The sequence below is a fragment of the Rhodamnia argentea genome, chromosome 4 (assembly GCF_020921035.1).
Source record: "Rhodamnia argentea isolate NSW1041297 chromosome 4, ASM2092103v1, whole genome shotgun sequence".
Taxonomy (NCBI): domain Eukaryota; kingdom Viridiplantae; phylum Streptophyta; class Magnoliopsida; order Myrtales; family Myrtaceae; genus Rhodamnia; species Rhodamnia argentea.
The window spans coordinates 13,768,289-13,793,607 of record NC_063153.1 but is presented as its reverse complement, the minus strand read 5'-3'; the positions used below and the strand labels follow the sequence as shown (position 1 = coordinate 13,793,607).

The 25,319-nt window shown below is 42.6% G+C and overlaps 6 protein-coding genes across 13 annotated transcripts; 3 read left to right on the top strand and 3 right to left on the bottom strand.

Annotated features, from left to right (window-relative positions):
• Positions 1–4: 4 nt before the first annotated feature.
• LOC115756320 (protein ELF4-LIKE 3) lies at positions 5–18,789 on the bottom strand. 5 transcript variants are annotated; one of them, XR_007198189.1, is made up of 3 exons: positions 18,540–18,789; positions 16,764–17,200; positions 5–15 (listed from the first exon to the last, which is right to left on the bottom strand). XR_007198189.1 is itself a non-coding variant. In XM_030696037.2 (2 exons), the coding sequence occupies exon 2, from the start codon at positions 17,146–17,148 to the stop codon at positions 16,819–16,821; it is 330 nt and encodes a 109-aa protein (XP_030551897.1). In that variant the 5' UTR covers positions 17,149–17,200; positions 18,540–18,789; the 3' UTR covers positions 16,755–16,818. The 5 variants fall into 5 exon arrangements, 1 of the variants encoding a protein (XP_030551897.1); XR_007198191.1 differs by lacking the exon at positions 18,540–18,789 and adding an exon at positions 18,210–18,469; XR_007198192.1 differs by lacking the exon at positions 18,540–18,789 and adding an exon at positions 17,759–18,150.
• LOC115756319 lies at positions 459–16,287 on the top strand. Of its 2 annotated transcripts, none has more exons than XM_048277820.1 (2): positions 459–965; positions 16,101–16,287. In XM_048277820.1, the coding sequence occupies exon 1, from the start codon at positions 580–582 to the stop codon at positions 934–936; it is 357 nt and encodes a 118-aa protein (XP_048133777.1). In that variant the 5' UTR covers positions 459–579; the 3' UTR covers positions 937–965; positions 16,101–16,287. The 2 variants fall into 2 exon arrangements, with proteins under 2 accessions (XP_048133777.1, XP_030551896.1); XM_030696036.2 differs by having other exon boundaries at positions 459–971; positions 16,100–16,287.
• Positions 1,206–4,553, bottom strand: LOC115756314 (replication protein A 70 kDa DNA-binding subunit A). Its single transcript, XM_030696029.2, has 2 exons — positions 3,958–4,553; positions 1,206–3,068 (listed from the first exon to the last, which is right to left on the bottom strand). Exons 1-2 carry the CDS (start codon positions 4,215–4,217, stop codon positions 1,406–1,408), a joined length of 1,923 nt encoding a protein of 640 aa, XP_030551889.1. The 5' UTR covers positions 4,218–4,553; the 3' UTR covers positions 1,206–1,405.
• LOC115756318 (40S ribosomal protein S3-3-like) lies at positions 5,262–7,839 on the bottom strand. The gene is made up of 6 exons (XM_030696035.2): positions 7,636–7,839; positions 7,355–7,502; positions 7,056–7,227; positions 5,937–5,991; positions 5,713–5,844; positions 5,262–5,551 (listed from the first exon to the last, which is right to left on the bottom strand). Exons 1-6 carry the CDS (start codon positions 7,663–7,665, stop codon positions 5,378–5,380), a joined length of 711 nt encoding a protein of 236 aa, XP_030551895.1. The 5' UTR covers positions 7,666–7,839; the 3' UTR covers positions 5,262–5,377.
• Positions 18,790–19,697: 908 nt separating the features above from the next.
• Positions 19,698–21,982, top strand: LOC115756315 (pentatricopeptide repeat-containing protein At5g50990). Of its 3 annotated transcripts, XM_030696032.2 has the most exons (3): positions 19,698–20,025; positions 20,159–20,255; positions 20,394–21,982. In XM_030696032.2, the coding sequence occupies exons 1-3, from the start codon at positions 19,941–19,943 to the stop codon at positions 21,676–21,678; spliced, it is 1,467 nt and encodes a 488-aa protein (XP_030551892.1). In that variant the 5' UTR covers positions 19,698–19,940; the 3' UTR covers positions 21,679–21,982. The 3 variants fall into 3 exon arrangements, with proteins under 3 accessions (XP_030551892.1, XP_030551891.1, XP_030551890.1); XM_030696031.2 differs by having other exon boundaries at positions 19,699–20,025; positions 20,200–21,982; XM_030696030.2 differs by having other exon boundaries at positions 19,700–20,025; positions 20,159–21,982.
• A 442-nt stretch (positions 21,983–22,424) lies between these two features.
• Positions 22,425–23,795, top strand: LOC115756317 (stress-response A/B barrel domain-containing protein UP3). Its single transcript, XM_030696034.2, has one exon. It carries the CDS (start codon positions 22,863–22,865, stop codon positions 23,652–23,654), a length of 792 nt encoding a protein of 263 aa, XP_030551894.1. The 5' UTR covers positions 22,425–22,862; the 3' UTR covers positions 23,655–23,795.
• The last annotated feature ends 1,524 nt before the right edge of the window (positions 23,796–25,319 follow it).

The window sequence follows — 25,319 nt, the reverse complement described above, 5'->3', positions numbered from 1 at the left end:
GTCGGAAGAAAATCACTCCCTGCATAATTAATTGTCAAGTAACTATCGAGTCTCGAACATTTGTGATGAAAAGTTGGCCCTGAAAGAATGGATCAAAATGTTTCGAGTTTGAATTCCTCGCATTCCTATCGTGATAGATCGACGTCTGTTCGGCGCGCATAACTTTGCCAGATCATGCCATCTCGATGTGTCGCGTCGCACTGCGTCGAGACTCATTGGGCCAATCCAAGCCCATATAATGCAGGCATCCGCCATCCACGGTTTTGTGCAATGTCATGGCCCCTGAAGCATCAATCAACGCTCCAGACCCAAGGGACATCGCTCGATGGGGATTGGGCGGTCGGGGCTAGTTAAGATAACCTTATCCATCAATCCTAAAAGGAGAGGCTGCCACGTAGGAACCAATTGGGATCTTCCCTATTTTCCACCTCCCATTATCCCTTCCACTCTCTCAAAGCCAAGCATTCAACAGCAGCTTGTTCACCATTTAACAGTTGATACTTAACAGAGACCCAAAACAACTGAAACAAACCAGAGAGAGAGAGAGAGAGAGAGAGAGGTGAGAATTTTGGCAGAACAATGGCTTCGACCGCTGCTGTTTCGATGGCTACGCCATTAGCCTTTGCCGGGCAGAAGAAGATGCCGTGCTCCGACAGCTTCTTCAGGCCATTGCCCGTGAGATCGACAAAGCCAATCCCGCCGTCGAAGAGCAGTGGGAAATTTGTAGTCAGGGCTTCGCTGAAGGAGAAGGCCATCACGGGATTGACCGCGGCCGCGCTGACGGCCTCGATGGTGGTCCCGGAAGTGGCCGAGGCGGCCGTCTCTCCCTCCCTCAAGAACTTCTTGCTCAGCATCGTGGCCGGCGGGGTTGTGTTCGGTGCCCTCGTCGGTGCTGTGATTGGCGTCGCCAACTTCGACCCCGTCAAGAGAAGCTGAGAGAGAGAGAGAGAGAGAGAGAGAGAGAGTGGGGAAATTCTTTTTCTCATGTGATTTCTCTGTTTATTGATGCTTTCTGTACTGTATTTGTAATCTGTCACTTCTTTTAGCTGTAACATTGCCCTCCTATAACCTGATGAACTGTGAAATTTCCAAGTTCCATTTTGGCACATCGAAGAAACTGGTCAGTGTTCTATTTGCTCTTGCCTCAAAGAACATCACAGGAACCCTGTTTCATACCATCGATGAAAAGACAATGGCAGAAGAAATGAAGAACTGCAGATGATATTTCAAAGAACAGGGACCTTTCAATTGTTTCTACGTTACAGGTTTGCTAAAACAGGTGTAGTTGTCTTAATCTCAGTCAAGTGTGATAAAGAATGACTCGGCGGGAAAGAATGCTACTGCTAATTAATTCTCTCTTAATACAGAGAGCCATCTACTACTCACCCAGAACCGTTGTTCTAGATTATCGCGAGACTTTCGAAATCAAATCTAGCATGTGTTGGCTCTCCAAAGAATAGTTAACCTTATCAGCCTTGACGACAGTGATCTTCACTCTCTGTTCGTCTCCATATGTTTCCTCCTTTATTTTGAGCCTGAATAGGAACTGATAGAAGAGTTTACTTCGGACATTCTCTGCAAATCTTTCGTCGTCCTGCTCTTTGAGCATGAACATCTCCTTGGCTGAGAATCCCAAGATCTCTTCACCGGTTTCCTGGAAAGCAGTCACCCAAGTCAATCCGGTATGATCTTGTATTTGGACTTGGAGGAGATATCTGTACTCACACTCCTCGAACTCTTGGTTGCACCTATCGCACAGCCATCTTGCGTTTCCCGACCTCACCACTTTCTTATTGCATTGTCTATCGCCAATCATCAAGGGGCAAGCTGTGTAACAGAAAGTATCGGTCTTGATGAAAGATACCGTTGCCTTCACTGTGACCCAATCTGGCTTATCTGATCTTCCGAGGCCTTCGTCTTTGATTTGAGACACGGTCTTACGTATCTCATTCTTGGATCCTCCAGGCATGGTTTCCCTGGAAATGGACAGAGAAGCTGCATCCTTCCCCCCAAAATCAAACCAGCTTCTCAGGCTACAAGCCTCTGGGATATCTGGATTAATAAAAAGCTGCGTCGAAGAAACAGTGCCGATAGATTTTCCACTGAAGTCACTGACTTTCCCAGCCTTGACTGCCAAAACTGGAAAGAATCCAGAATCAATCATCTCTTGTAGTTTCTGACCCTCCCTGTTGCAGAACTCGCCCCAAAGGGTTAATTCCACAGTCCTTCCAGATCCATCCTTCAGATTCAGAATTCTTCTCTGAGTTTCCATCCCGTTTTTTCTTAAGATTGGAACAGAGGGGTTAACAGATATTACAACACCAATAACATCAATAATAGAATTACTCTCAACAATCTCAATATCACTAATAGGTCTGAAGGAGAACTGCTGTTGTGGGATCGAAGCATCTTCCTCGGGACAAACATCCACAGTCGAAGTGGCTTCCAAGAATATTTCCCACTCGTTCTTCAGATGATTAAAGTTCTTTTGTGCAGGTTTCAAGCTACCTTTAGAGATCAAGTAGACTTTTCCTGTCTCAATTATCTCGTAGAAACGATCAACGACCGCATTGAAGCAGGTCACCCGTACTTCTCCCCCATCAGAATCAAGGAGATCAAAGGAGAAAACCTTCCCATCACCACGAGCATTATTATATCTGCGAAGATCTCCTTTTGCAGTGACTCTTGCTTTTATGGCCCACCTGCCTTGATAAGGGTTCAAAGCAGCGATAGGTATGATGCGTGCAGGTGCCTCATTCTTCATAATTGGGCCACGATTTCTGTAGTTTGGCGGAGGCTGATATGGAGGTTGAACAGCTGGTCGAAAATTTTGCATATTCTGCATGGTATTTGCTCGGGAAGGAGGTTGAACAGCTGTTTGGAAACTCTGTACATTTTGAACAGGATTTCTGCCATTGATGTTGTTATTGTGGAAGCTCTGAACATTCCCGGAGTTGATACTAGGCAGCACTTTCTGAGCTACTGCGTCAGACTCAGTATACATGTTTGGGTTTCCGATTATTTCAGAGTCTGGTATAATGGTCTCCATGTTCAGCACAACAATGATCCTGGCAATCAGAGTTAAGATCTCTTCACTTCACAATAACATAAAGGCCAACTAATTAAATGAAAACAATGAGACATTTCAGTTTGATTCAATGCTGTAAAAACCAAACGAATTGTAGAAATACAACTAATTTCTCGACAGTCAAGCTCTTGATCTATCACTCTCTGAAAGGGCATCAAGATATTGTCATTTTGGAAGTTTTTACTTTAATTTTCTCCAAGACCGTGACATTCATGCTGCTTCTATACAACACCAAAAAAACCACGATGAAATTTTCTACAACTCTTGAACCTGTTCTTACTAGCTCTCAGACAAGTTTCGAAAAAGATACGTTCTGTATACCCTGAACTTTACAAACTAAGCACTGGCATTATATTTTCAAACCAAACACACTGCTGCACAATCTAAACACTAAATGCATAAGCTCAAATCTAAGGACATCGAAGGTTCTTATCCAATCCTAACATGTATCCATCCACAATACATTCATTTGGTCGATAGCCTTTCCAAGAGAACTTGCTAAACCACTTCATTGAAAGCTACATTCGAGCATTTAAACACCATTTCTATCCTTTACTTTTCCAGTTCTGGTACGGCAGCTTTGCATCTTCAAAAGCACTATGCTAGATATCTACGAGCTAAATTGATCAACATCATAATTAAAACCACACGAGTCAGCAGAGTACTCATATAAAGACTAGTTCCAATGAGCAAGCCATATCTGCAATTTTAGGAGTAGCGACCTTCATATCTTCAGGTAATGTCGAAGTCATCACTCACTGATAGACCTCTCTCTCCGTACGATTCAACACCAAAACTCTACATGGATCGGCTACTCCAATTTACTAAAACAATCACGCAGCGAAACAGCAACAGGGCGACGAACTCACTTGCGGTTCTGGACGGTGCTGCAGATGTAATCGATCAGCTGGACCACCGCGCCCTTCCTGACGCGGCCGGACTTGACCAGGTCGTTGAGCTGAGTGGCGAGCATCGCGTGCTGAGACGAGGCGGAGTCGGAGAGCAGGAGGCGGTACCGCTCCTGAGTGCTCCCGATCCGCTTGATGTCGACGACCTGGACCAGCGGCTTCGAGTTGACGTCGCCGCCGTTGATGGCGGCGATGGCGTTCGGGGTCAGGTTCACCGGCATTTCTTCTCGCGGATCCGAACGCTAATCGCGCGGTCGATTGGGGATCGGAAACGGCGATCGTTAACCCTAGGAACACGTATTGGGACAAAGCTCGAGAGCTTATTGCTAACTGATGTCCATGGCGATGAATTCGGAAGTAATGGTGTTTGACGTGTTTGAGAGAATCGCAGAGAGAAAGAGGGAGGGGGCGGGGAAGAGCAGGTGGCGGTAAACCGACTTGGACGAAGAGGTTGGGTTCGCTTTTATAGTTTGAACGGCTGCGACTGAGATTTTGCCATTTTGTACGTTTAGTCAAAAGTCATTTCTTACGCAAAACATTAAATAGTTAATGTTTACTAATAAACATACTTTCAATTTATTAATTATAACCCTGACCAATCACTTTAAATAACTTCACCTAATTAAAGGCGGCATACCACGTTAAAATGTCACGCGAAAGCGCAGTTGTTGTGATGCCTCCACGTTAAAATGTCACGCGAAAGCGCAGTTGTTGTGATGCCTCCTCCTATCAATCGAGATTCATCACCTCATCGGTAGATGAAAAGAGATCAATTCGAGACCGGAGTTAACACACGGATGTCGTATGCAGGAAGAAACTAATCTGTGCCAAAACATGGCTCGTGATGTTTTGGCTTCTGTATTGGCGTGATCTGCTTATATCATTGATCGGTCAAGCTGTCTCTCGAACTCTATACTGGACAATTGATCGATGCGTGGGGTACAGGTGTAGCTTAAGATCACCTGGCTCAGCCTCTCCATTCACTCAATCAGTTGAGGATGCAAACTCCTTCAATGACACAAAACAATATGTACCGTCTCATGCGAGAAATTCTAGTCTGAGACCTGTTGCTACTTAAACAAAAAACTAATCTCAAACAAGAACCGGGCGAACCTGACCTCAATGAGTCGGAAGCTGAGAAAAGCGGAACACGAATGTAGACAGATAAAAGAATTAAATTGATGTTCCAGATAAAAGAATTAAATTGAGGGGCGCAAGCATCTGCGTATCAAAACTTGTGGGTGGATAAACAAGAAAGCATCTGGCAGGTGGATAAACAAGAAAGCATCTGGCAAACTACTGCAACGTCGGCAACCAAAAGCCCTAAAATCAGTCCAAGGACTAGCATCCGCTGTGACAAGAATTTAGTAAACATGATGGTTTAGGCCATCGGAACAGCAACATCGATGTCTGTCGTCTCTAGAACAGGTCCCGTGTACACCTCTTCTTCCTTGGGAGGATGGATGGTCACAAGATCAGGCAGAGGCGTTTTGGGACCTTGTTTTCCCTTAGGGTCCCAGTCGAGCATAACCTTGACCTTAATACCAAGAACACCCTGGAGCAACAGAGAAAAAACCACCATACACGTCAGAAATTGATAAGGTCGTAGAACAGTAGAATTATAGGAACATCACTGCAAGATGTAAACACATGCTGCACGCAGATTTTTTAGAGGACGCTGAAGCGATGACCATGAAATTGCACTTAAGGACATACCTGTCTCAAGAGAACATGTCTAACAGCAGAGTCAATGTACTCATTGACGGGCTGACCAGAAGAAATCATGTAGCCATCCTTGAACTTCATGGACTTGGCACGCTGAGCCCTCAGCTTCCCACTGACAATTACCTATAAATCATTCAGAAATTTCAGCAAATGAAACTCACTATGGCCCGAGAAAACTAGTTGGGGGCATCACAGGATGGCGTTTGGTAACTAACCTCACAACCCTTTGCTCCACTTTCCATAACGAACCGCAGAACACCATAACAAGCCCTGGATGGTATATGAGCAATCACACTGATTAGTAATGTCGACAAAGTTCCCATCATGTAAATTAACATTCAGGTGTAACACCTTAAAATGAAATCAATATAGCATAACCAAGCCACAAAAGATGCACTTGAACTGTGTCAAAGTGAAAATGGCTTAGACATGCATTGCTCATTTAGTCATCTTCCGACACAAACTTGGTACTGGAAAGACCTATTTGCTTTATAGATGACAGTACGGAGTCGTTCTCAGAGCACAACAATTTAAAGGGGACAGCAGAGGCAACAATTTATAGAGAAAGGAGGACATCACTAAAGTTACCAGATAGAAATTAAGAAAGTAGGGATAAAATACTCCATCGTGTACCCTTCCCAAAGTTACTGCATGAAAAAGGGAGAAATAATTCCACGAGGATGATGGCATAAAGGAACAAAATTGAAGTGGCCATCTTCCGACACAAAAATGGGAAAAGGGAAAAAAGAGCTCCCCGCCTTATAGGTGCCGATGAGGGATACATATGGAAACTTCACACAGAGGGTATAAACAATTCCGCTTAAAAAATATCACTGTCTGAGATTCAAAATGCATATGCAGTGAAGCCATATACCAAGCTTCCAACTAGTTATTCAACCAAAAAAAGCATTAGAGGCCAAGCAATAGAATTAAATAAAAAAAATTGTCGCATTTGAAAGAGAAAAAACTCAAACTACAGGAAAAAGAGACTTGAGGTGAAATCGCAAGCAAAAGGCACTTAAACTGGCACTCTCAAGTGTTACAATCATAGACTTCCACTTGATTCTAAGCCTAACCTGAAGTTAAAACAACTAGAATTTGAACAAACCAAAGCAGCTCCAATGTTATACAACCGTGCCCACATGCATATCTTTAAAAAAAAATATGTCCGAGGACACTTGTTCACACATGATAAAGAACACACGGTCCACGGAGACGGCAAAACATAGTAGACAACAGCAGTAGCCACCAGCAGATCATTTCACACATGATAAAGAACATCACAAACAACATGAATCAACCTGTAAGAACAACAATTCAGTACACCCATCTACCTGCGCACGGCCAGCCCACCAAGGAGCTTGTACCGGAGCGACTCAGCCTGGGCAATGGCGCACAGCCCTCTGTTATTAACCTTTTCGGCATACAACTCCACGCCATTCTCTGGAAACTTGAACCGCTTCTGCACCACCGAAGTCAGCTCTCTAATCCTCCTTCCCTTCTCTCCTGCAAATCAATAGCGGAATCCGCAATCAGCAACAGAAGAATCGACTACAAACGCAACCGATAGCAAAAATCCAACATTTGGAATCGATATGAAAATCGGAAGTAACAAACGATCTGCGGAACAGACCGAGAACGTTTTGCGTGCGGGTGGCCCTGATGATGATCTCGATCCGCATAGGCGTGATCCTGACCTCCACACCAGAGTATCCATCCTCGGCGAGCTCTCTGGTCAAGACCTCGTTGAGCTCGGCATAGAACACTCCATCGGCTACAAACTGTGTGTATCAAACGCGACACCAATCAAAAACTCGAATTGACGGAGCATTTCTCACCCTCACTGGAGTTCATTTTCGGTAGCTAGAAACAGTAGGAACGAAAGCACGACGTTAACGCAATCGAAGGACCAACCTTCCTCTTTTTGCTGATCTGAGTCGCCATGCCGTGAGATTCCTAGCCTGCACACTTCACAGAGTGTTGCATAACCCGGGATCTGTCGCTTTCGCGTCGCGCGGTGCCGAAGTTTCTGCAAACCCTACCTTCGGAGAACAACTGTATGGAAGCGCACGAGGTTCTATATGTAGGGACGGGGCCGTGACTGTAAACGGATCGGACGGGTATGGTGAATCAGATTCTCCTATGAACGGCCTGGATGGGTCACTCTCTCTTTTCTCCCTCCCCGATCTTCTTTCCCGTGATTTTAGATTCTTAGGGCGCGACGATAAAGTTTCTAGAATTAATTTCTGGCCAAAAATATATTTTCTGATTTCTAGATGAGTTTCTTAGCTAATAAACGTGTTTGATAATGATATAAAATTTTTATTTTTCGAATAGAAATTTTTTTAATAACAGCATAAAATTTATAAGGTTGCCGACGACCACCGGACCGGTGGTCGCGAATGGCAACCGCGAATCGATAGCCGGTGGATGGCGAGCCGACGATTGGAGGACCGGCAACTAGTGAAAGCATGACTGATGACCAGCGGATGGCGGACCGCCGAATCGATAGCTAGTGGATAACAGGCCGGCAATCGGTGGATGGTGGACCCGCTATTGGCGGCCGGCGGACCGACGATCGGCTAACCGGCTAACGATAGACCGACGGATCATTGACAGCGGACCTATTGCTATTGGTGGTCGGTGGAAGGCAGATCTGCAATCAAGAGGCTAGGGAGATGGCGACAAGCGGACAACAGACCGGCAACTAGCGAATCGCAGATCGGCAACAAGTGGACAATGGATCAACAATCAACAACCAGTGACCGGTGGACTAACAACCAACGAATCATGGACTGGCAACTAAGACGCGACAAAGAGGGAGGAAGTGTTGAAAAGAATTCTTATTTCTCATTTCTATTCTCGAAATAGATAAGTTGAAAATTTTAACTTTTTATTTCTATTCCAAACCTAATTTTGAAATAAAATTTTGTTCTAAAAATAGAAAGATAAAATTGTATTAACAAATGGATTGCTGTTCCAAATCTATTTTAGATAGAATGGCTATCATTGGCGCCATTAAAGTATCCAACTAATATAGGACTAATTTTTTTTTATCGGATATCGTTATTTTTTCGTGGAACGAACGACGCATTAATAATCATTCCCACTCGAGGAGCACAATTGAGATAACCGCTTAACCGCAATCCGTCAAACAATATCTTCGAGAATGGTTTCTACCTAAGAGAATTTGATTGCATCAGCGTTCCCCCTTTATTTATTCTTTAAGTCGATGTGGATTCAATTATTATCGACTAGTCGATGATAATACTTTTCAGGTCAACTAACATTGACTTTGCTGGCATCGATTCAATTGCAGTCGAGGATCAAAATTGTTCCCAACTCAATTCTATCGATTTCTCGCGGTCAACGCTGGTTTTAAGCGTGAATTGTATTCACAATCACTACCACGAGTTTGTTGGTTATCATAGCATTTGGTCCTTCCGTCGTTCACACCCGACATGCTCTACTCAATCTATGTCCATAGTTGGTCTAGACTTCGTTACAAGGGCCCTAGCATTGTGCCATCAACATTGGCATAGGTTAATATCATATTCAAAGCAATAGCCATTGTATAGTCAATGGCAGCAATTTGTTGTTGACTTTCAGCTCGACGGTCAAAGTTGACTTCCTTAGGGTGTCGAACAAGCGACAAACTAAGAATCCCTTAAGTTGTGTGAATCGTCGGGCGCTACCAAGAAAAAATTGGGAATTGCTTTGAAGGAATTGCTTATCTGCTTGTCTGTCTACCCTGCATGAGGAGAAATGACTCCACACATATTTAAATACTAAGCAACGCCTTCATTTAAGAGCTTAAATTTTTGGAATAGTTGGCGGTGATCTCACATAATCTCGCATGGTATCAGAGTAAGCGGATTCTAAGTTCGAATATTTCAGCTTGGTTTAAGCCAAAGTCCAGGCTACGCATAAGATGAAGTATTGGAATATTCAACTATTAAATCACGCATTCAAGTAACAATTTAAACTTTTAGAACAGTTGGTAACGTTCCAACAAAATCTTATAATTACGTCATCTGATCTAGCAATAGGGATATTCAATTCCCAAAAGCTTTTGTGCTTTATAACACATGCTTTAACCCAAGCTATCCACAATGAGCTAGCTCCTTCAAATAACATCTACATAAGGGTATGTTTGTTTGGGAGAAAACTTCATGTTATAGGAAAACAATTTCCAAAAAATTATTTTTCAGGAAAATGGTTAATTTTTATTTTACAATATGTGACCGAAAATATTTTCTGGTATTTGGATATCATTTGGAAAATGATTTCAATCTCATGCACACAAAAAACCAAAATTTTAAATTTATTTTTTGTTGTATTTTGTATTTTTTTTTCTTTTTTTCTTTTCCTTTCTTCCTTCACCACGACCGGCTGATGCCGGCCACGGGCGAGCTCGAGGCTCACTAGATCCGCGGCCTCGAGCCTTGACGCCTTGAGGCCGGTGTCGGCTGTCGTGGTGGAGGGAGAAGGAAAAAGAAAAAAAAAAAAAAGAAATAAAAAATATTAAAATATTTGAGAGAAATATTTTCAGAAAGTATTTTCACCTCTTTAAATTTAAGAATTTGGTTTCCTCACTTTATGCATGAATTTTTCGTTGACCTGAAAGCGTTCTCCGTTGATTAAGTCATTTTAGATGAACCAAACGAGTAAAAGTCTAGAGGACTAATTCTGGAAAAACACTTTCACGTAAACAACCGCACCCTAAGCTTCGTCGTACCAGCCTTATTCCATTGATGGAGGCCCAGTCCACCCTCCTTTCTTGGCAGACAAACATCAACCCACTTGTTTTCATCTCGGCACCACCCTGCAAGCATCAAGTAAAAGATGGTCTACGAGAGCTCCGGCTTATAATTCTGCTCGAAATATTATCGATGACGGGCTTCGTTCCTTCTCCGAGAGAGCTTACCATATCCAAGAGGCCTTGCTTGGTGTTTGACAGGCAAAGTGCCAAGTTTAAACCCACTTCTCTGCATTTTCCTGGGTTTGTATTCAATCCAGGCATTTTGTAGAAAGTCCAGAAGAAGGACAAGGTCTCCTGCATAGCTTTAATACCTGTCATTAGTCGAGATAACAACGTCTTTAATTCTCAAGAACTGAGGATGGTAATCCAATCTCCCTTGCTAGGCAGTGAAAACCTCCGGTCCGTGACACAAACCTATACCCCGCCTTCCCTTATCGTCTTCATGAATGTTCTTCTTTTTCCCCGATTCGCGCATTCCGTGGCAAAGACTGCATTTTCTTTTTCCGCATGCATCAGATCTGTCCATGAACATTTCAGGACCGGACGAGCCCAACCGGCTTAAGGCCAGGGCTATCTCTTATTCGATTTTCTTTCGTTCATGAACTACATTAATGACAGCTTAAATTGTCGTTTAAGTACATCGTTTCCAATTGATATATTGCTTAAGTTGATGGGCAAAACAAGAGTTTTCGCCTCAAAGTTCAAAAGACACCATTTATACACTAGGTCACTCTTCACTTGAGAGGGGAGGACTCTCCTATCTGTTCTTTCTTTCTCTATAAGTGATTCATGTGTCCAGTTTACCTTGTTCGCGTGTCCATAATGGCTACAGTAAGCGAGGAGTGCTAGCTTAAGACCTCAACGAGAATCGGAAGCATTTCAGAAGCATGGAAGAACCTCCAACCATCACTGACGGGTGGGGAATATAAAACTGCTTGTCCAAAGAGGAAAGCCGAGGTAAAATTATCAAAAGAGACCTAAATATATTACACGGATGTCAATTAAATCCTAAACTTTTCAAATTGATCAATGAGGTTCTAAACCTTTTGACGATTTGTCAATGTAATCTTTCCTGTCAATTTTGGCTAGAAATCACCGAAGTGGAAGTCGACTATCCTACGCGACATTCTCGGCGTTGCCATGGACAATTTTTTGCTTTTCACAAAAAAAAAAACATTCAAAAAGATAAAGGAAAGAAATTAGACTCTTGTTGAAGAAACTACAAAAATTGTCTATGATAGCACGGATTGTACCACGTACGATGGCCAGAGTCCACATCGGCGATTTCCTCCCAAAATAGGCCTGAAGAACTATATTGGCAAATCATCAAAAGCTTTAAGACTAAATTGGCCAAATTAAAAAGTTTAAAATTAAATTGAATTGACATTCTTACAAGAGGTGTAAGATATTTTTTTTTTTGGGTAACCATCCTGAAATTCGAAGTCTACTAATGTATGCTAATATAGACCTTCAAGATGATCTGCTCTTAAGACAACATAGATTGCAATTCAATGATACAAATCCTCATACACTAGATCGAAGAATTGGTCGTATTAACAGCACGAGTCTTTCACGACGGATTGTCCTTATCCTGTGTGTTCAGTGTTCACATATAGGCCATTGAACAGGCAAAGATCAAATAATGGGTTTATTAAATTATGTAATTGATCGTTTAAATAATCTACCAAGTTCGAATAAGCACTTCCACCGAAGGAGATAGAAAGTTGTTCTCAGTAATATTTTCTCAATGAAAGATCTAATCTTAGAAGTACCGGGCTTATTCCCTCTGTTTCGTGAAAAGTTAATGATTTTGGAAATATTTTTCAAAAAACGATCGATTGTGTCACTTGTAAAAATGAATGAATGAAAAGTATTTTCATGTCTACGAAAATATTTAGACATAGATTATTATCGACAATAAAAATATTTGTCATGGACAGATTGTTTCAATCGATACAAGCGATTACTTTTACGAACATATTTTTTAAATTATTTATTTTTCGTGAAATAAATGAAACTTAGAGGTTGGAAAATTTTTGCCGTACAATAAATGAAACGTAATTCCCAAAGTTGTAGACATCCTTTTATCTTTTCTTAAAAGTTAGGGAGTGACTGCATATATTGTTTTGGGATAAGGATATCACAAGTGCCATAACATTCATACGGTACTCACTTGAGTACCATAATTTTTTTTTGGACCACTTGAGTGCCATAACTTTTTTTTTTCCGATCACTTGAGTGCAACATTTCAATCAATCATTTGATTGCTTGATAACTGTTTGAAACTGTTTACCACAAGTGGAATGGGTGAACGTTTTTAAAATATTTTTGCACTTAAGAGATTGATTAAAAAGTTATAGAGCACTTAAGTGATCGAAAAAAAGAAAAAAAAAAAGCCATGGCACTTAAATGATTGAAACGAAAAGTTATGAAGTTATAATGCTTGTGGTGTCCTTGTCCCTATGATTGGGAAAGTAACTCGTTGGAATTGGGATGATTACAATGTTTAACTTGTAAACATTCTATTCTTCAACAACAATAATGGAGATTAACAAGATTTGTCTCGAACGTGAAAGTTCATGCTTTTCCTTGACCCATTTAAAAGCTCCAACTTTAACAAAGTTGGGCACTTTTAGGTGGACTTGAAAATGGGTGAGTGAGAACATTCTACTCATACGGTGGGGAAGAAATTTCAACAAAGGTTTGATAAGGCCACCATAATCATAAGTGTCACAATTTTCATACGACGCTTACTTAAATGCTATAACTTTTATTTATGTTCACTTGAGTGTCATAATTTATGGATCACGCTTACTTGAGTGCCATAACTTTTTTTTCCGATTACTTGAGTGCCATAACTTTTAAAAAATATTTAGCACAACACGTTGGAATTTTGGCACTTGGGTGAACGTTTTTAAAAATTTTTAACACTTAAGTAATTTATTGAAAGTTATGACATTCAAGTGAACGTTTTTTTTAGAAATTATAGCACTTAAGTGGTAAAAAAAATTATGACATTTAAGTGAGCGCGATACGAAAGTTAACATACTTGCGATTCTCTTAGCCCAGGAAAAGTTTCATGCAAATTAATAGCACATGCAATCCGATTCACATGCCCAAGGATGTTGAATGCAACACGAAGGCAGAGCATGCTAAGTTCATACTTGGTTATAGAACACCCTCAGCCCCCATAGATGACATGATTATTAAGATCAATCATACTATAAAAACGTGCCATAATTTGTGGTTTTCAATTAACCCCATTTCGTATACGATCGACTTAATTTAACAAAGTAAGTCTACACATATTTATTCGTTCGACTTGTTTTTAGAAAAAATACAACCAGACAACCAATCAGTCAGCCCGACCCTGTACATTAGACTATCGAGACGAATTAATTATCTCGCCTTAGAGACATTTCTCTTCAACCTCGTGCCTAGAGATTTTCGATTTTCAAAATCGAAGGTTGAAAATCCGGACACATGTCACCAAGAGACTAGTTCACGACATGGGTCCACAATGAATTGGAATTTTCATCTCTAGCGGCTCCCCTAACAAAAGGAGTCAAGCAAAACTTGCTGGACGGGCATGAACAGAGGGACAATCATGTCTGCATTTTCTTCACAAGTTGAGTGGAGGGTCCAGTTCACTTGCATTCAATCCCATCGATTGGGATCGCCCTGGACTATAATCAGCAATGTAATTGAGCCATGATTGGACTAGAATCTAGCTTTCTCCCTAATTGGGTCCTCAGTAACATCATGAAAACATGCCCCCTCTATAAGACAAGACATAATTCTATCGGCCTAAAAAGCAAAAACCTAAGACTAGAGAGAGACTGGCCTTTCCAACCAGTTTACTGCAAACGCAAGCAAAGAGAAGACAAAGGGAAAAAGACAAAGATAGAAAAGAGAGCGGTAGGGACTCCACAGGTTTGAGATTGGGAGCATAGCACGTTCAGTTTTGTCTTTGTCTTGGCCCTGTGCTGACCGACCCGGTCTTCATCTTTCCGCTTCCCAATGATGTTGAGAAAACGAGTGATGAATGCTTCACGAACCCAAATAATATAATTGATGAATCATGGCTGCCGGAAATCATTGACCGGGTACGGTCCGCTTGTTCCTTGCTACTTGAACCAGTACGGTGTTTTGGAGGGTTGTCCTTGGAGTTTCCTCATTGTTTTATGCTAGCGTGCCTTGACGACCTGCAGAATTAATCGGTTTGTATGGACCGACCGACAGTTTGATCAGATGGATATGTTTCTGCGATTAGTACTTACAATGTAGATATTAATTTACGAAAAGTTGGTTATAAGGTGACGAATCAAACCATTCTTTAGCATTCGGTAGCGACTCTTTGAACCTTAGTATTATGCTATTGTCGAAAAGGATTGGCTCTCATCGGATTTCGATGGGAATTTACTTTTTATGAGCCTAAGAGGTTCTTGTGAGCTATATGAATGAGTGCCTGGTTGGATAAGAAGAGAGGAGTAAGAGATAAGCAATGAAGGAGTTGAATGGTTCTCATTGGTACATGGAGCTAGGTGAGATGTGAGATTCCTAGAAAAGCCATTGCAACAAACACATGTAGAAGATCGAACGCAACAAGAAAAGTAAACCTCAAAAAGATCAAAAGGAAAAAGAATAATATCTATGGAGTTTCGATTGAGGGCATTAATCACTCATCGACTATAGCACGGTTGATAAATCTGACCGATATGCGGTAGATCCGATGTAAAATTGGAAAGAGATGTGCTTTTCAAGGGAAAAGGCCAATGGATTGCTGATGAAGAGTTCACCTTTGAAAAGGCGCATCCACTCTTCAAAAGAAGAGGAAATTACAATCGGGAGCTTACTTTCTAAAGATCTCGATCCCTTTACGAAAAAAAAAAAAACGAGAAAATGCGGTTCGGCACATATGTCCGTGGACTTCGATACGAATTCAAGCTCGGAATTCCCTCTACAAAAGAGAGCAAAAGGAACAAGAGGAGGCATCAGGCTGCAAAAGGTCGTCATCCCCCGAACACCTCAACATTCTCCTTTGTAGCTCTATTGCAAACGATGTTCCCACTTTTCATCTTCCCGTTTGCAGTCCCCTCAGGAGCTTGCAAGTCTTGTCGTTTTTATCATTCTCTGTGCTGTAATTATCGCGATTTCGATCAAACACAGGTTTAACCATTCAAAATTACTGTGTCCTATTATGATTCTCGAATCTCATTCAATTTCGCTTCATCTTGAAAGCCATGACAATAAGTAGAAAGTACCGTAACTAGGAAAAAGCAACAAGTTTACGGAACTGTTCAGTTACACAGAACCCAGCTCAAATTTACCTACACAGTTAGGCCAATAAACTAAGCAAAAATCATTACTTCGGCGTGATTAAGGTACATATACTTGTGTTAACTCTAGTCTACATCATGTGTCCTGTACCCATTACCCACTCGAAGAGAAGTTTAGCCAAAGAAAGAAAAAGAAAAATCAGTAATCTTCACGATAATATTTTATGATATTTCCCACTCAGTAAGACTTTACCGAGAATGGTCATCAAAAGCTGATCAGCCCCACATCTGATATTCTGTTCCTGTATAGGACTGTCAAGTTTGTGTGTGTGTGTGTGAGAGAGAGAGAGAGAGAGAGAGAATAAAAAGCTGCCTTTTTCCCCCTATTTCCATTTCCCACGGCATCTTCTCAGATTTTTATGCATGCAAGCTCAATTCTCCGCACAGGGCACGAAGGAAAAAGAATCATCAGCAGTGAATTCTGGGCAAGCAATCATGGGAACCCAAAAAAAAGAAAAATGGAAAGGAAGTCACTGCAGATTGCTCAGATTTCAACAGGCTTAGTGGGGGCATGGTGCTTTTGGCTTGAACTGAAAAGGAAGATAAAGAAAAGGGTTGTTTCATAGAATGTTTTCATAGTCTTGGTCAAGAATTACACACATGAATGAAATTCAGCTCTTTTGCCTAAAAGATCTTTACCAGGTGGGTAACGAAGTGAAACCAACAGAGAGCCCAATTGGCTCTGATTAAGAATCCTGCTTCAAATGGCTATTTGCTCTGTTGTCTTATTGCAAACTAGCAAGCACTCTTGGAAGACGAAACCAAGGAATTAGATATCATAACCACAGTTCATTTTGATCATAATTGCTGCACAGCTACAAGTAGTTAGTTAACTTACAAACTGAGATGAGCCTTGCAGAATTGTTTGGAAGAAGTAATTCAAGGTCAAAATATAGCTAGCTGGATAGGTGAAGAAAGCTGAAGAGAGAAAACAACATCACCATTCTCCACAAACTCTACCTGAGAAATGATTACAAAAATTTCATTTTTTTTCCCCTATGCAGGCCTAATTCTCTTGTGCCCTGTCCTGCTACCAGAGGAATTGTCCTCAGAGGAAGCATCCATGATCTTGGAGAAGTTACCGGAGAGATCAGCGTAGAGGTCGACGACCCGTTTGATGTTGTTGTTGAGCTCTCGGATGAGGCCGACGTTGCGGCTCAGGTTGTCCGGGATCTTGGACTCATGATTCTGGTTTATCTCATTGATGAGAAGCCTGTTCTGGTCCAATATGTTCTGGACCTGCACAAAGCTCGTCTGGAATGTCTGCAACACCCTGCCATCAATCTGCGCCCCATTGCCAAGCCCTGAGAATGTGTCACCCTCCATTTGAAATTGAATCGATTTTCAGGTCCGATTTTACGTGTGATCAGATCCAGACCTGCATCCAGAAGAAGAAACAAAAGAACACCAGACGCTGAGACTGTGTTTCTCCTGAGGTTTGTCTAGATCAATTCCCATTTTATAATAACCCCACTTGGCCAACGAAAAGAATTAAGAAGAGAACTTTCTGTTCATTAAGTTTATGCTAATGAACTGTAGCCCGTAGGTCTCTTGATTTAGAAAAGATTCCAAAGCACATGCACAACACAAACACATGTTCTTGTTTATATATCAATAAACAACATCTCACCAAATAAATCGAAATTAAAAAAAAAAAAAAATACGAAATCCATCTTCTTAACTGGACATGAATGAGCAGCGCAGCTTCAGAACTTGTTCACTTGTCGCAAGAGACAAGGTGTGATAGTTGAAATCATGACCGCCATGGGCACTTTTAGTTTTCTTTTCTGTGGAGAGAATTTTGTGCAATGAATATAGTACATTATTATAGTTGTTGTGTATATTTATTGCCATTGATGACAGAAATATGAGAGGAAAAGCAGATTCCTTTCCCATATAAAGGAAACCTTTTTATCGTACTCAGAGAAATACCCACCTTAAAGATCAGCAGCGTAAGAAACAAGAATCTTAGAAAGGACGAAGCTCCGAGCCCCAGTCAATGGTGCAGAAAAGATAAGGCATTTTCACTGACGGTACTACCGATCTTTATTTACTTGTTTATTTCCACGAACTAGATTCAAACAAATGTAAAGAGGCCAAAATGATGAAAAGAAGAAATTTTAAGAGAACAAGGACAGAGAAAGCGCATTAAATTATACGGCCGACTTTGCTTGCAATTCAAAAAGAGAAGCAGAAAGACCCCAACTCATATGATCCAAAGATGTTCAAAAATTCAAAAAGCTTTTGCAATCGCAAGTGCAGAAGCATGAGTTTCCAAAAAGTAAGGCAAAAAGACGAAGACTTTGCCCCCCCAAAAAGAAAGCTCATTACCCCCAAAAGAATCTGCAAACATTGGCTCCCAGCGAAGATCAAGAGCATTTCAAAGCCTGCCCCATTTTTTTCCCAAATCAATCAAGAGAAAGCCTCAGCCAAAGGAAACAGAAACAGGGGACGGAGAAGAATCTCAACAAGAAGGGAAATCCCACAATCTTCTTGGGGAAGAGCAAAACTCCATTTGAAGCTGCGGATGAAAGATGCAGATAGACAGTGACGTGCCGACAAAAGAGGAAGAGGAGGAGGAGGAGGAGGGAGGACAAAGCCCAGAGCCCAGACAAAAGAGAAAAGACCAATTTCTTTTTTTTGAGGCCTCTGTTACGTTTCAGGTAATCGTACTGGAACAGGGCATGTGATTTAAAAAAGGGAAAAAAAGCTCGTACCTTGAACGTCTTCTGGGAGATTGCATCGAGAGGAGACATGGAGGATATAGAGAGAGAGAGAGAATCAGATTTGGGAGGAGAAAACCAGAAAAGATCGGCGACTGGATAGAATCTCGTAGACAAGAGGAGTTCCTGTTTCTCGACGATATCTGCGAGAGTGGTGTGTGTGTGTTTGTAAGAGAGAGAGAGAGAATAAATGGATTTGACAGTCACAACCCGGACACCTCGGCGCCTACGGATTTTCGGTTCTGTTCTGATCCATTTCACCTCTTATGTCCAATTCAAGTGTTTACTTATTTTATGTATAATTGCAAAAAGAAGTGGGTCACTTGTTATCTATCTTATTAGGTGCGTTTCCATAAAGCTATTCACTCAAAAGTAAGTAACATTTACTAATAAAACGTGTAACTATTTCACTCTCAAAATAACTTAAGAAGTCTTCGTTTTCTTTTTTCTTTTTTTTAAGATTAAAGTGTTCCGAATTTTCGACTCGATTAACTTTAAGAATAGTGTCCACACATATGCTTGGCATATGTGATTTGAAATCGTATTGACATGGCGGTGGTGGCCAAGACTTCCCAGAGTAGTCCCCAAGTAATGTCATGATCTGGACACGACTTACTTCACATGCTTATTGAATCCTTAACTATTTAATTGATTCCTTATTTCTTTATTTACAACACGTGCTTATGCTGAAGAAGCCAATGAAAAATCATAAAACACATGTTTTCTTTTCCTTTTGTTTTCCGATAGATAACAGGGTCAAAATAGGGTCACCAACGCTCGATTCGCCATTGAAATTGCCACGGAACGCCAAATCGTTGGACTTGATTTGGGGCTTTAGGGTTCGAGAAACTACAAAGAGACTAAGAGGAGAAGAGGCGTGGTAAGGGAGGGAGGAGACTGAGGGAGAGAGTCGTTTTGGGTCTTGATAGGATAAGTAAGTTATCTAAAATTACGTCGTTTTGATGACGTTGACAAGTTGGCCAAATATATTTGTTACGTAGGAGAGAGACAAATGATTAAAATATGACATATCAGCGGTTTTCGTTAGTCACGTTGTACTTTTAACAAATTTTAGGACTCAATTGTAATTTTATGATAAATTTTAGAACCCGTGGTGAACATATCCCAATTATTTGTTAGTGAAAAATGGTGCTCGTGCCAAATACAACTAGCCATCCATTCCCTAGCCGATAAAGCAGCGCATGATTTCACTTTGTCACTTGATTACTGGTCGTGAAACTACGATTCCGAAATTTGTCGTGCTTTCAGTTCCTTCGTTCTGCCTCGACCCGAGAGAGACCCAGCAAACCGAACAGCCTTGTCTCAGTCGCATGATTCTGCAATCTTCCCCCGGATCATGCAGAACCCACTCGTGAATAGAAGGAGAAGGAAGCTATGACGAGTCTGAGGAGCATCCAAGGAGGCAATGCCCAACGATTGGTTGCATCGCGACTCCCGTTTCATTTTTCCAAGTTACAAGGTAAGCACGCGATGCAGCTTTGTTGTTGTCCTTTTCTCATTTGTTGCGGAATTACGGGAAGCATTTTGATTGTAGGCTAAAAGCTAAGGTTTTTTTTACCTGCGTTTGCTTGTCTTCCTCCTGGTTCTTTCAGACCCGGAATCGCTGATCCGCCGTGTTCTCGAATCCTCCAAGCGCGCGGGGGATTTCAAGACTGCCACCAAAGCCCACGCAAGAATCATCACGTGCGGGTACTGGGCAAAACCACCTCTTTCAGCTTCTCTGGTCTCGGCTTACGTGCGCTGTCATCAGATCGGTCTCGCCGAGCGTGTCGTCCATCATGTCCTCAGCTGGTGTCGCAACTTGTTGACCCTCAATATCTTCCTCAGGGATTTGTTGAGTGCCGGGCAGTGTGGTGTTGCGAGGAAGCTGTTTGATAAAATGCCTGAGCGGGACGTGGTGACTTGGAACTCCATGATTGGAGGCCTGACGCGGAACGGGCGGTTCCATGATGCTCTCGCGTCTTTCCGAGATATGCTGGCTTTGGATGTCGAGCCTGATGGTTTCACGTTCGCGTCTGTTTTCACCAGTTGCGCGCGCGTCGGGTTTCTAAGTCATGCATTATGGGCACACGGGTTGATGATCGAGAAAAAGATTGAACCGCACTTTATATTGAATGCAGCCCTTATTGACATGTATGCAAGATGTGGCAAGATCCAAGTTGCTCGAGAAATTTTCGACAGCATTCAACGTGGCGATGTATCGGTTTGGAATTCAATGATAAATGGGCTGGCAATTCATGGCCATGCCCGTGATGCTATTACAGTTTTCTCCGATATGGAACGGGAAAAAGTCTCACCCGATTCTATAACTTTTGTTGGAATATTGACAGCTTGTAGCCGTTGTGGGTTGGTTGAGGAAGGGCGCATGTATTTTGATTCAATGAGGAGCCGTTACTCCATTCAGCCTGAAATACAGCATTACGGTGCCATGGTTGATCTGCTGGCTCGAGCGGGATCAGTGGATGAGGCCTATGCTATGATTAAGGAAATGCCCACGAAGCCAGATGCTGCAATATGGAGGACTCTCCTCAGTTCTTGCAGGGTCTTTAAAAGGTCACGATTAGGTGAAGTTGCCATTGCAAATATTCCGCGTCGCAAAAGTGGGGATTATGTCTTGCTCTCAAACACCTACTGCTCTTTAACTAGGTGGGATAGTGCGGCAAAAACGAGAAATTTGATGACAAGGAAAGGAGTCGGTAAAAATTGTGGAAAGAGTTGGATTGAGCTTGCAGGTGAGATTCACCAATTCAGATCGGGTGATAGGTCGCACCGGGAAACAGAAGCGTTATACGAAGCTTTGGATGAACTTATTAAGAGAACTAAAATGGCGGGTTTTGTGCCTTCAATGGAGTTGGTTCTGATGGACGTTGCCGATGAAGAGAAGGAAGAGAATTTGAACTTTCACAGTGAAAAACTGGCGGTGGCATATGGGGTCTTGAAATCTAGTCCTGGGAGCGAGATCGTGGTGTTGAAGAACCTTAGGATCTGCTATGATTGTCATTGCTGGATCAAACTGGTTTCAAGGATATTGATCAGAACGATAGTCGTGAGAGACCGACTCCGGTTCCACCAATTTGAAGGTGGCTTGTGTTCGTGCGACGACTATTGGTAGTCTACACATGGTTGCTTCATTTTAGCGCTTGGCGCTACTAACCATATCAGATACCTTTATGCAAAGGTAGCTGTCAGCCTGTTCTGCTAGATTACCATTTATCATTTAGAAGGGAATGAACTAATTACAGGCTAGTATTACCCATTCGATCGTTTTTGACATTCGAGAGAAGGGTTGGTTTATAGATAAAGATTTCCATCAGAATCTGAGATAAGGAGCTAATGTACTTTTGTTCCGGAACTAGTCTTGATGATAGCGAGGAGAGAACCATTTGGAGGTGATTACCAATTTCAGGCCATGTTCATCACGCTCCTTCTATTGTTTCTCTAATTTCGGCAGGCTCTTTGATCAAGTAAGTTAGCAAAAAACTTATCACTGAATATAGAGACTCCCTGCCGTTGCTTCCCTTCGCACCAATTTACGGTTCCCGTGCTGCTTTGCTTTGCTAGTCAAAATGGACAGGGACTCGACGTTACCTAATATTATTTCGCATGCTAAAAATAAATTCTGCTCATGTCTAACCCGGTTAGACTCGCAATATCGGATGACTAACACGACACAGTGTAAGGAATATAATAGCGATCACGGGGATGGATATAAAGTGCATCTAATCGTGTTCCACTTTCCACATCACATAGTTCCCATCCTATATGTTATTAACAAAGAGTACAGAGTACTCCAATCGAATCCTCTAATGACTCCTGATGCAAACTTGATGTTTTCAACTGCTAGAATGGCATGCTGGTGAGCCCATCAGGCGGGCCTAGACGGTGCTTTTCGACTAGTTGAAGGACATGGGCTAGCGGAATCGTTTCCGTGCTCGATCGGCTCGACGGGTTCACCTCACGGTGAAGAAGTTTCAAGGACTCTTGAGCTACGGGGTGAGTCGGACGGAAGCTTGTTAGACCCGACATCCAACCCGGCGGGGTCCGTTTGGTGGCCTGGACAATGTTTTTGGGCTAGCTAGGTGGGCCACTAGGCCACGAGGCAAGTGGCTGCCTTCATGGGCTCGAAATGTAACGAGATTGGACGACGCCGTCCGGGTGTTCGGCGTTTGTCTCGTGCCGAGGCCGGCCAGGTTCATCCCCTGAATCATGCCATCGTCATAGAGTCAACCCATCCCCTCCACACTCTATGGTCACCCACTCTTTTCACTCCTCACTCCTCGATCGCTGTCGCTCGTTATGATTCCGTCTCTCCGATCTCGCGCACACATTTTCCCTTCATTTTGCCTCACTTGCTCGCCTCCCAAGCGATCCTTCAGACCCTCGTCGCTCCCCGTCAAGTCCCTCTCCACCACCACAATGTCCGCCTCCGGTCAGCTCATTGAGCACATCGTCCTCTTCAAGGCCAAGGACGGCACCGACCCCTCCCTGGTCAACGCCATGGTCAGCAGCCTCAACGGCTTGGTCTCGCTCGACCCGGTCCTCCACCTCACTGCCGGCCCGGTCCTCCAGACCAGGTCCTCTCTCTTCGCCTTCACCCACATGCTCCACAGCCGCTACCGGAGCAAGGACGACTTGGCCGCTTACTCCGCGCACCCGAGCCACATGGGGGTCGTGAAAGAGTGCGTCTTGCCCATCTGCGAGGACATCATGGCCGTCGATTGGGTCGCCGACTGCGTCCCCGAGACCCTCGTGCCGCCCCCGGGGTCCGCCATCAAGGTGAGCTTCCTCAAATTGAAGGAGGGACTGGGGAACGGGGCGAAGAACGAGGTTATGGGGGTGATTGAGGGGATTAAGGATGGGTTTGCAAAGATCGAGCAGGTGACATGCGGGGAGAACTTCTCGCCCGCGCGGGCCAAGGGGTTCTCGATTGCGTCTCTAGCGGTCTTTAGAAGTGTGGAGGAGATGGAGGCCGCGGCGGCCGATGAGGAGGCCGTGAATTTGCGGAAGGAGAAGGTTAGGGAGTACTTGGATGGCGTGATCGTGGTGGATTACATGGTCCCGGAGCAGCCGACGAGCGCCAGCCTTTGATGGGAGGTGGATGATTGCCTCCCTTGTTGAGGTTTATGTCATATGCTTGTATCTCTCTTGCTCTGACAGTTGAGAGACCTGAAACTGCTTCACGATGATTGAATAAATTATATGATGAGCAGTCTTGCTACTTGAATTGCATCTTCTTCTCTAATTATATGATGGACAGAGGGCATATGATTCTTGAATGAATTAAGGAAATACTTTGGTACTTTTTCAGATGATGGAATGTGAGGAAGAACTGACTATAGTTTTGAGATCATTTAGACTATTAAATTAACTCTTATAGCCCGTCACGAACCGTGGCAAGTGTTGCTTCTGGTGATTTCGTTCATATAATTGGTGGTATGCTAAGTTTTTGGTATCGTGACTTATTGGAACTTCCAGTAACTCAATGATGTGAACTCAGATGATTGTAGCCTGAGAATTTGTGTGGAGTGCAGCATTGGATGTTGTTTGAATCCCAGTGTTGAGTTGGATAAATTGACGTCTAATGTGCTATCTCCGTCATCTTTTCTCTTGGCTTCTGGTTGTAAGATTTGTTCATTTCATGTGTCATTATACGACAAAGGAACTTGATTTAGAATCCACCAATTATTGTACCTAGTCATGTGTCGTCGTACGACAAAGGAACTTAATTTAGGATCCATCAATTATTGTACCTAATGATGGCATACAGTGACTCATGTGAAAGATTCTCTGTGGCCCAGGCAAGCTACACATTGCTGCATTTCAATAAAATTAGGTTTGGCAAGTTATGTAGGCTCATAAATCTCATAAAGCTGTCTATAAAAGAGACGTCTAGTACCCTTCTGGTGGTCAATTTACTCTAGAATCTTTGGTTTAGATTCGTAGCGGGATGGACCCGAATTAGACTGATTTATAGCAATGGTGTGGCTTCTCTTTTGATGGTTGCTTGGCACTCATTGTAAGTCCTGTCCGATGGCACCAAAAGGTGCTATCTCTGGATATCTTTCTGACAGAAAGTTGGAATCAAATTTTATTTTGTGGTTGGACTTAATATTCATTTAGTCCAGTAGGAGTAGGGTCGACCATTTTCGTTCTTTGCATGGTCGCATGACTTTGGACGCTGTGAGTTCTTCTTGGATGTCGAGGGTGCTTGTCTATGTGCGGGGGAAGCAAATTATGGGTGCTCATCCTTTTTCACCTCTTGAGAAGCGTCTCTCTTGGTTTATGTATGGCTAATGATTACAGCCTAATTGCGATGAAGTGGCTTCTACTGTTTTTCATGGCATTGTTTTACTTAAGTTGTAAGTTTCGTATATGCAAAGGGAAGGAATACATTCGGTTGCTTTGTCTCTTTGCAAGTGAGATAGTTCATCCTGTCAAATCTGTCGTTTGTAGTGCTGCATTTTTGCTGTTTTAAATGTAAAGTGCTGTTATCACGGCTATCGTAGAAGTTCTGGCTTTTTGTTACCAATCAGCGGAGAGGCTTCTCCGTGCAGTAGCCAGAAACTACCTCCCATGACAGGCACTCCAATTAGGCTTCTATTCTGTTTACAGCGTATGTTCAGATTCATGTGGTTATCCTTGCTGCACTGATTAGGGGCATTGTCAGGCAAAAAGAAACGTACTTTCGGTTCGATTTTACTGTTGTTTCGATTGAATATTGAATTGCAAGACTTGATTGGACCTAAACAGAGT